This window comes from Pinus tabuliformis, chromosome 9 (genome assembly GCF_031772625.1).
Source record: "Pinus tabuliformis cultivar Carrire ecotype Pingquan chromosome 9, CPIR1, whole genome shotgun sequence".
NCBI lineage: Eukaryota > Viridiplantae > Streptophyta > Pinopsida > Pinales > Pinaceae > Pinus > Pinus tabuliformis.
In genome coordinates, this window is record NC_142307.1 from 640,174,350 (window position 1) to 640,185,143 (window position 10,794).

Consider the following 10,794-nt stretch of genomic DNA (forward strand, 5'->3'; position numbering starts at 1 on the left):
TCAGTTGCACTCAGTTCGACAAAGGCAAAGTACATGGTTGCGAGTGAGGCAACATGTGAGGTCATATGGATGAGGAAGATATTGGTTGGTTTGTTCGGTCAGCAGATGGATCCAACTGTGATTTACTATGATAATCATAGTTGTATTAAACTTTGAAAATCCAGTTTTTCATGATCGGTCCAAGCATATTGATATATGATATCATCATCTCAAGATTGTGTATTAAGGAGGATTATGTTGTTAGAGTACATTCCCACGAAGGAGAAAGATGCTGACATTTTGACAAAGGCATTTTCAAGATGTAAATTCAAGTTTCATAGAGACAAGATCGGGGTAGTTGATAATCCCTTTCTTGTTGAGATGGAGTGTTGAGAAATAGCAACAATAAATTCTAGTTTAATTTGTCCTTGAATTAAACTAAGATTAAAATTGAATTCTATTCTCATAACAACTTGTAAATAGTTAATTAAGTTTAATTAACTTAATTAGCTTAGGAATTTCAAGTTGGAAGTCTTTCTGTAGTCATGTATATGTTCTCCCTAAGTTTTAGGGGTCCAGTATGAGTTTAAATTGAGTTAGAAATTAGATCACTCAGTTTACTGAGTTAAGTTCAGTTAAATTAGTTCCAAACAGTTTGTGGAACTAATAGAGAGTTAACACTCTGTTGGTGCATTAGTGCATCCACAGGTGTCACTCTAGTTAACTGAAGATTCCCTCATCAGAAACTCATGCATGTTGATTCTAAGAAAGACCCAGTTGATACTAGAGTGCAGGGACAGTGTACTATCAGTTGTATTATTTACTGGAGTGTAAATATCATGCATGCATCAAAGATTGATCCTATGTTTGGATTGCGCAGTTTTTGAAGCATGAATTCCCTTTAAATACGGGCTATTCATCCTAGGAATTACGCAAGAGATTAGGGGCTTGGAGAGCAATAGAATTGGCTAAGTGTTGGCCAAGAGCTAGCTTGTGAGCTGAGAGAGTTAAGCATACTTGTGCGGAATTATTCTAGTGAGAATAAGCTTTGTATCTTCACTCATATTTCCGATATATGCAATACAGATAGCAGGTTTTTGAGCAGTGGCTTTCCCCAAATACATCTTGTGTTATGTGCAATTGATTTATCTTCTTCTTGTTCATATTGTTTTCATCGATCTATTGGCTTCCATTGGTTGAAAGTAGAAGTAGATACTTGTCTTGTGCTTTAGTAAATTGCATGAGCTTGTGAATCTACATGATTTTCTACATATTTTGTGCATTTTATATCAATATGGTGTTTGATATATGAAGGACTTGGATAGACAAATGGAGCGCATTGAGCAGCACCTCAGTGTACATCCCTCATCGGCGGGCACTACTAGAGATAATAAGGACCTCGTTCAGGTTGTTGCCATAGATTCAGATCCATCTACTTGATTACATATTATGGTTTTGTCCCCTTAGTTTTTAGCTTCTATTAATTAGACCACCCCATTTTTGGCGAGTCACACTTTATTTATTTTAATCATTTTTTGGAAAACTCATGATACAGATTATCTTAAAATTAGCCAAAATCCCTATGAGAACCAGTTTTATGGACAAAACTCCCCTTGCAAAAATGAAACTCAAACACCCCACATAATTTCAACCAAAAATAAAACCAAAATTATTTAGAAAAATATGACACCTTAAATGCTCCATACCCATACTTACTTATTAATAAGAGCAATCTAATTGTTTTATTTTTGACCATTTTCATCCACATATAATAATACAATTCTGAATAAAATTATAATTTTTCATTATTTTAATTTTTATTTCTAAAAACATAAATAAATTCAACTCTTTACCATATCTGAAAATACTAAAATTATATAAACTATATATCTCAAACTTGCCAATTCAACGCTTTCCTAGTAAATTTTAAATCAAATTAACCCAAATAAATAATAAATAAATAAAAAAGTTAAATTGTACTCTTATCAAATATCATTTATGTAACGTTTGACCTACTATCAAGTACTTTGGAGCATTTTGACTTGTAGTTGATGATATGAATTTTAATTACACCGTAAGGCGTTCCTCTGGGAAAGACTCCCCTCCAGTGCCACTCTGTACCTTTCTGCGCCATTGATTTCGTTGTTAGACGATAAAATTAATATTCACCGTCTGATTCAAAGTGCTCCATTCATTATCCCTGGCAGCGCATGGCATCTGGCCGCGGCGCAAGAAAAGAGCGTTTATCCCCACATAGAGGCATCTGCATGCTCTGCTAGCCTTAATAACCCCGTCCACTTGGCAACCAATCCTTGGGATCAACATGCCCATTTATATTCTTATCAGGTTCTTGGATCGTATGGCTAGGAGGGCGCCGAATAGGTGATCGAGTAACTAACATAGCATCATGTGTCATTTGCTCTGTTTTATTTTGGTATCGATGGCTTCGGTGATGAAGGGTGAAACCCTAGGGTTTGAACTTCTGCGAACCATGGCGTCCTTCCTCGATGTAGGGGTGCAATTGGGCCGAATCCACTTGCCTTCTATTTCAACTCTTAACTGGTTAGGTCATTTTTGCATACCTGTTTCACTTTTCACGGCATATTTTGGTCTTTGAAGTTACTGTAACACTCATGGTTTGGTTTGCATGCCTAGGATTCCATTTTTCCGTGGCAATGGTGCATTTGGTTTCATATCAAAATTTTTCTCAAGGTGGCTACAAGATACGCCCCTTCTCCTGGGAGGGAAGTGCATAACCTCTCATAAAGCATTTAAGTCTGCCGAGGATCCTTCCAAAGGGTTCTAATGTTTTCATGGTACTCATGAACATGGAACAAAATGTCCAAGCGACTACCATTCCTCCACACGTAAGCATCTTCTTTTTGCTAAGGTTGGAAGATTCTTTATCAGCGGTTGATAATAAATGTTTAATGTGCAGGTAAGTGCTTTTCCTCCGCGGGCTCGCTTCTATAGGTTTCAACCCACTGTCAGGGTTTTGATGAGGTTCTTTCTTCATATTCATGTGTATAGACTTGCATGTGACTCTGCTAGAATTCTCCAAACAATACCGGAGTTGGGGTTTTTCTAGTTATTGATTGTATCAATTGGCCTTCTTAACCTACTAAATTGTGAATTCTTTAAATAAACCCTCGACACTGTTGAGAGGGGTTTACTGTAATGTTATGTTGTTACGTTTTTTTTAGAACTGTTCAGTACCTTCGTTTTGTTTAGTTGCGACTTCTTGTGGTAATGGTCTTCATTTGCTCCATGTGTCGGATGGTTATAAATCGTTACAGTTCTGTAGTTTCACACTATTTCATTATGTTTAAAGTTCTTCTTTTATTACTTGCGTTGTTTAAGTAATGCTTAATATTGGTTCCATTTCTATAATGATGAAAATATGGTATCTCTTAGTAGTTTTATAATTTGTATATGAACATAAATTTGTATAATATTTATAAACTTTGAGCCATTTATACAGATCCCTTTATATGGTTAACTCTGCATGATAATAGTATTTATTTATACAGTTGTTTTCTATTTTCAAAATTTCAGTTCTTAATGTCATGCATGAGATTGTGCAAGAGTCCTTGAGGAACTGTTTCTAGGATGGCTAATGGTGTGGCCTTGCGACTAACCCTCGAGGTTCTGTTATTATTCCCCGTAACTTAATTAGGGTCTTTGTCCTATGGTTTAACTAATACCAGAGGATAGTTGAATGGTAATGGTTCCAGCTTCTCTTGTTGTTTTCAATTATACCATCTCTTTAAATCTCAACAAATTTTCAACATTTAGTTTTCTTTTATTTATCTAGTCTCTACTTGAAATAAAGAATAGACTCTATACATATAATATGCATTTTCACATAGAGTTTCTCTATCTGATAAAATTAAAAATCCAGAAAACAACCATATCTCTACTATCTCATTGTCATAAATTCACAGGGAAACAAGATCACACTTTTACATGCTCAACAATGCAGAAAAATAACAATATTCTTTCCATGTTATTCACACAATAGTAAATACAAACAAGAAACGAGGACTCCCCTCCAGTGCCACTCTGTACCTTTCTGCGCCATTGATTTCGTTGTTAGACGATAGAATTAATATTCACCGTCTGATTCAAAGTGCTCCATTCATTATCCCTGGCAGCGCATGGCATCTGGCCGCGGCGCAAGAAAAGAGCGTTTACACTTATTTGGCTGGTACGTGGCTCCCTTGGAATGCTTTACGGGGAGACTTGGTCCACTCAACGGCCTTCACATCACAATTGATCCCATCCCATTTCAGAGTAATCAACCGATCCATATTTCCATTAATTCCTCTAATTTTTCTGCCCATTTCTGGGTTTTATATAAAGAGTCTTTCTATTTACTTTCGTCTGCGGGTTTCATATATCTCATCTTACTTTCATTGAGCTCCTCCTCTCATCATCGAATCCATCGGTGGGGTGGAGTTGTTGCTACACTAATGAATAATATGAAGGCTACAATAACCCAACAATCACCAGAAAATTATGAAGGCTACAATAACCCAACAATGACCAGAAAATTATCAGGTATTTATTGTTTTTTAGAGTGCTAGATTTATGGATCTGCCTGTGTTTTTGAATTTTGTTGATCCATCTCTTTTTCTTATATTAATTCATCTATCCATCTCTGTACGGAAAAATACAACGAGAAGCTCATGGAAGCCAACGCTGGAACAAAAAATTGTACTTGAATCTATTCACAAAAGCGGCATTCATTCACCAACGTTGGAAGAGATACGGAGGATTACCAAACATTTGCAGCAGTATGGCAAAGTTGAAAATAAAAGTTCTGTCTGCAAGTATTTGATTCTGATTTGGAAGCATTGCCAACACAGCAGGAATCATTAGGCATTCAAAGGCTGATTATCTCTGAAATACGCAAATTGCAAATTTGTTTTGTGGTCTTGGAGAAAGGGGATAGCTATGAGGTTCAATACACACATTTCATCAATTTGCTTGACTTATCATTCTGCTTCCACATACTGTCTGTTTTAGCATTCTATTCGATTAGAAGAGAATTCTTGCCCATGTATACATTGTTAATTTGTAATAATATAATGCATCTTTGATTCAACTGGTGAGGTCGACGGAATGTAAGCCAACCACCTTACCTCCATTCTCGCTACAGTTTTCCGCATTCCTATAGCATAAGTTAAGGGGTGACACTACGTGCAATTCCAGGGACTGGGCAGATAAATGCCCCTCGGATCTGGCACCTAGGGAAAGGAAATCCTCTTTTTGCAATGCAGTTACTTGGGGCATCTTTCTTTAAGAACTTCAAAAAAGAACCTGGAGTTGTTGCTACACTAGTGAATAATATGAAGGCTACAATAACCCAACAATGACCAGAAAACTATCAGGTATTTATTGTTTTTTAGAGCGCTAGATTTATGGATCTGCCTGTGTTTTGAATTTTGTTGATCCATCTCTTTTTTTTATATTAATTTCATCACGTCAATTTGAAATGTTTTAAAAATGTTATGATTTCTGCTTACAGTTGCCAAACCTTTTCACTTCCTAAATGGTTAGTTCAGTAGTTCAGCGCTTCGTTGATAATAATACAATTCATCTACACAAACGTATATGATTCAATGCATGCACATTGATGTATAAGGAGCAGGGCTCCCATAAATTCCGGCTATCACATTTATAGTTTTGCACCCAACCTGTCTGACTTTATCACTTATTTTTGTTAACGCTATATGAGTTCCCATAATGTCTGAGAAATACATGAATTCTGTGAGATACATATAGCTAAACATCACCTTCGCCCTCGTTTTACTGAAAATCTAAAACATTTTATATCGTTGCTATTTTTTTGGCCGTTGATGTAGCCATTTTAATTTTTAGCATGCCCATTTAAATGATTTGATATGATTACTATCTGCTTTTATATGAGTACTGTCTGCTTTTTTTTGGGTCATTGATGCAACCATTTTAATTTTTAGGGTGCCTAGTTAAAACGTTTTATATGATTACTATCTGCTTTTACAGTTCATGCGCCCATTTTAAATTTTGGATGGTCCCGAGTGACCATAATGTCTGAGAAAGGCATCGAATTTTCTCATTGTAATAATATAAGATAGCTAGGAGGGAGGAGTGCAATTGTTTTAGGGTTTTGTGCTATGTCAGAATTTGCTTATACAATTTTTATTTGGGGATGCTGGTTTGAAGTTTAAATGAATAATACTTCGGAATTTCAAAACTCTTATGGTCACCGGTTTCACATGGTAAAACATAGTACCCAATCCTTTAATCCTTTGGCTGATAATTTATTGTAATCGTTCGATGTGATTTGCATCGAAAATTTAATAGTTAAAGCATTCTCTAAGACTTTATGGCGAAAATTCGATAGTATATATCTAAAAAAAAAGTGATAGATCATTGGAATGCCCGTCGAGTGTGGGTTATCGAAAAAACTTGGGACTCACTTCTTTGCAAAAACTGTAATTATTTTACGGCGTTCTTCTCGGAAGGACTCCCTTCCAGTGCCCTGTGCCATTGATTTCGTTGTTAGACGATGGAATTAATATTCACCGTTTGATTCTAAGTGTTCGATTCATTATCCCTCGCCGCGCATGGCATCTGGCATCTGGCCGCGGCGCAAGAAAGGAGCGCTTACACGTAATTGGCTGAGGTACGTGGCTCCCTTGGAATGCTTTACGGGGAGACTTGGTCCACTCAACGGCCTTCGCATCACAATTGATCCCATCGCATTTCAGAGTAATCAACCGATCCATATTTCCATTAATTCCTCTAATTTCTCTGCCCATTTCTGGGTTTTATATAAAGAGTCTTTCGATTTACTTTCCTCCATAGGCGGGTTTCATATATCTCATCTTACTTTCATTGAGCTCCTCCTCTCATCATCGAATCCATCGGTGGGGTGGAGTTGTTGCTGCACTAGTGAATAATATGAAGGCTACAATAACCCAACAATGACCAGAAAACTATCAGGTATTTATTGTTTTTTTAGAGTGCTAGATTTATGGATCTGCCTGTGTTTTTGAATTTTGTTGATCCATCTCTTATTCTTATATTAATTCATCTATCCATCTCTGTACGGAAAAATACAACGAGAGGCTCCACTCATCGATGGAAGCCAACGCTGGAACAAAAAACTGTACTTGAATCTATTCACAAAAGCGGCATTCATTCACCAACGTTGGAAGAGATACGGAGGATTACCAAAAAATTACCAAACATTTGCAGCGGTATGGCAAAGTTGAAAATAAAAATCCTGTCTGCAAGTATTTGATTCTGATTTGGAAGCATTGCCAACACAGCAGGAATCATTAGGCATTCAAAGGCTGATTATGTCTTAAATACGCAAATTGCAAATTTGTTTTGTGAAGGTCTTGGAGAAAGGGGATAGCTATGAGGTTCAATACACACATTTTATCAATTTGCTTGACCTATCATTCTACTTCCACACACTGTCTGTTTTAGCATTCTATTCGATTAGAAGAGAATTCTTGCCCATGTATACATTGCTAATTTGTAATAATATAATGCATCTTTGATTCAACTGGTGAGGTCGACGGAATGTTAAGCCAACCACCTTACCTCCATTCTCGCTACAGTTTTCTGCATTCCTATAGCATAAGTTAAGGGGTGACACTACGTGCAATTCCAGGGACTGGGCAGATAAATGCCCCTCGGATCTGGCACCTAGGGAAAGGAAATCCTCTCTTTGCAATGCAGTTACTTGGGGCATCTTTCTTTAAGAACTTCAAAAAAGAACCTCTCTGGTATTTAGATGAACTATTCGAGTAAAATTAATGACAATACAGTAATCAAAAAATTTCCTAGATGCTTTCTCCCATGAGATGAGTTTGCGAAAAAAAAATATGCATGTAACAGTAACTATGCAAATAAGTAAATGATTGGAAAAAATGCCTTGCCTTCCACAATCCATCACTAGCCAAAATGAGAAATTTTGTGGTTGCATCTATGGTCGTGTCTCTCACATCTGGTTCTGAACTTAAATGAACTCGAGGTACATCTCCTAATATATTAAAAAAAAAACACCATTAAGTATACAGTTTCTCCTGTTACCATTCAAATGTTACTCTTGAGCTAGACCATTAAGATAGAATTATAAAGTTACAAATCAAAAAAATTTCTCATTAAAATTAATCTTTGCACAACATTTGTAGTGGTACCTGGCAGGAGTGTCACAAATCCACCCTTCTCGATGTTTTGGCGTTCAATACTTGGCTCATGATCAACAGTCAGCTCAATAGCAATGCCGTTTTTACATATAACAGCCCTCGAATCCCCTGTATTTGCTACAAAGAGTTTTTTCCCATCAACTAAAATAGCAGTGACTGTTGTGGAGCCACCGGGCCCTAAATCAGCTGCCTTTGCTAAAAATTTCCCATCAGTCCGGTTGTATGCATTCTTGATGGCACTTTCTGGGTCTGTCCAGAACTTCGGCTCCATTATTATCAGAGATACTTTTTAGCATTAAAATACTTAATTAGCATTTTACACCATACGAAACTTTGAAAATAGCAAGTGACAACCAATACAACGAATGGCAGATCAGTTGTAAAAGCATTTTACTGGATGTGCATTAGAGTCAGAAATCTCATCTAATATACAATTTTTTTCTAAAGAGTCATTTGAGAACCATCATATTTATATAAATGAAGGAAATTATCAAAAATGATAACGATTTGTCACAAACGCAATTTTTGCAATAAGGAAGCACTATTGCTTTATGCCATGACGTAATGCTACTATTGGGTGTTTTTTCTTTGGATAGGTGCAAGAGACAAATGAACATATAAGTATAGGAAATATATGAACAGTTTAAGCTATTTGAAAAATAGTGTATTTACGCATGAAACATATTCAACTAGAAATATGATGGGGAAAAACAAGAAATTCATTATATGTGAGAAGTAAAATGTTGGAGAATCTTCACCTTTGAGGTTTGAGAAATGGACATGGCAATATATCACAACTAGAAAAATCTTGTTCATTGATGCAGATCATTGTTACAATTAACAATATATATCATATGCCAAAGATAAAACACAGGAAATTAACCCATGAAGTCAATGCAAGTAGAAACACCATAATAGAACCAATAGAGGAAAAAACGAAATTGTTTCACAAGTTACAATCAAGTTAGGAAATTGAGATAAACATATGCAATTTGGAAAATGGAAAGAAACTTTGAACCTGCTCCAATTTAATGTATAATTTTAATTTTTGATTGACTAGCGATTGCAAAACAATACATGTCACAATACAATCAACTATAAAATTTAAATAGATGTTGTTAAATTCACAGAGACCTTCCAAGTATTCCCTATGATTCATAGATGCTAAACCAGGTAGACCATTAGCATTGATTACAAGTATTCCCCATGATTCATAGATGGTAAACCAGGTAGACCATCAGCATTGATTACAAGTATTCCCCATGATTCATAGATGGTAAACCAGGTAGACCATCAGCATTGATTACAGTGCATAACCCCAAAGGAATTGTAAGAGTTGAACTTGTGACATCCCATTTCTGAGAAGTTCAATGTCTAACTCCAAGGCCAATCAAGCCAACCCCAGGGCTCAAAAATAAGATAATAAAAATATATATACATTTCGTAATGAGGTGTGATACCTATCATCCAGCTCATAAAGGATATAGGTTGGTAACAATTGAAATAGTCTCTCACATCTGGTTCTGAACTTAAATGAACTCGAGGTACATCTCCTAATATATTAAAAAAAAAACACCATTAAGTATACAGTTTCTCCTGTTACCATTCAAATGTTACTCTTGAGCTAGACCATTAAGATAGAATTATAAAGTTACAAATCAAAAAATTTTCTCATTAAAATTAATCTTTGCACAACATTTGTAGTGGTACCTGGCAGGAGTGTCACAAATCCACCCTTCTCGATGTTTTGGCGTTCAATACTTGGCTCATGATCAACAGTCAGCTCAATAGCAATGCCGTTTTTACATATAACAGCCCTCGAATCCCATGTATTTGCTACAAAGAGTTTTTTCCCATCAACTAAAATAGCAGTGACTGTTGTGGAGCCACCGGGCCCTAAATCAGCTGCCTTTGCTAAAAATTTCCCATCAGTCCGGTTGTATGCATTCTTGATGGCACTTTCTGGGTCTGTCCAGAACTTCGGCTCCATTATTATCAGAGATGCTTTTTAGCATTAAAATACTTAATTAGCATTTTACACCATACGAAACTTTGAAAATAGCAAGTGACAACCAATACAACGAATGGCAGATCAGTGGTAAAAGCATTTTACTGGATGTGCATTAGAGTCAGAAATCTCATCTAATATACAATTTTTTTCTAAAGAGTCATTTGAGAACCATCATATTTATATAAATGAAGGAAATTATCAAAAATGATAACGATTTGTCACAAACGCAATTTTTGCAATAAGGAAGCACTATTGCTTTATGCCATGACGTAATGCTACTATTGGGCGTTTTTTCTTTGGATAGGTGCAAGAGACAAATGAACATATAAGTATAGGAAATATATGAACAGTTTAAGCTATTTGAAAAATAGTGTATTTACGCATGAAACATATTCAACTAGAAATATGATGGGGGAAAACAAGAAATTCATTATATGTGAGAAGTAAAATGTTGGAGAATCTTCACCTTTGAGGTTTGAGAAATGGACATGGCAATATATCACAACTAGAAAAATCTTGTTCATTGATGCAGATCATTGTTACAATTAACAATATATATCATATGCCAAAGATAAAACACAGGAAATTATCCCATGA

General features: G+C 35.9%; 1 protein-coding gene and 1 long non-coding RNA gene across 2 annotated transcripts; one reads left to right on the forward strand and one right to left on the reverse strand.

Moving 5' to 3' along the window:
- The first annotated feature begins 2,077 nt into the window (after window positions 1–2,077).
- Window positions 2,078–3,209, forward strand: LOC149150254 (uncharacterized). The gene is made up of 2 exons (XR_016263119.1): window positions 2,078–2,846; window positions 2,918–3,209. It is a non-coding gene; the product is annotated as an uncharacterized LOC149150254 (long non-coding RNA).
- A 3,230-nt stretch (window positions 3,210–6,439) lies between these two features.
- On the reverse strand, window positions 6,440–10,176 carry LOC149150255 (putative protein phosphatase 2C 44). Its single transcript, XM_089442746.1, has 4 exons — window positions 9,897–10,176; window positions 8,178–8,471; window positions 7,917–8,020; window positions 6,440–6,505 (listed from the first exon to the last, which is right to left on the reverse strand). Exons 1-4 carry the CDS (start codon window positions 10,174–10,176, stop codon window positions 6,440–6,442), a joined length of 744 nt encoding a protein of 247 aa, XP_089298872.1.
- Window positions 10,177–10,794: the final 618 nt, after the last annotated feature.

Bases quoted from the DNA above. Each gene is read 5' to 3' on its own strand.
- LOC149150255 (XM_089442746.1), bottom strand. From the start codon at position 10,176: ATGGAGCCGAAGTTCTGGACAGACCCAGAAAGTGCCATCAAGAATGCA. The intron at 8,472-9,896 runs GTACCACTACAA...AATGCTAAAAAG, and splicing joins ATTTGTGACACTCCTGCCAG to TATCTCTGATAATAATGGAG. The intron at 8,021-8,177 runs GTACCACTACAA...TTAATATATTAG, and splicing joins ATTTGTGACACTCCTGCCAG to GAGATGTACCTCGAGTTCAT.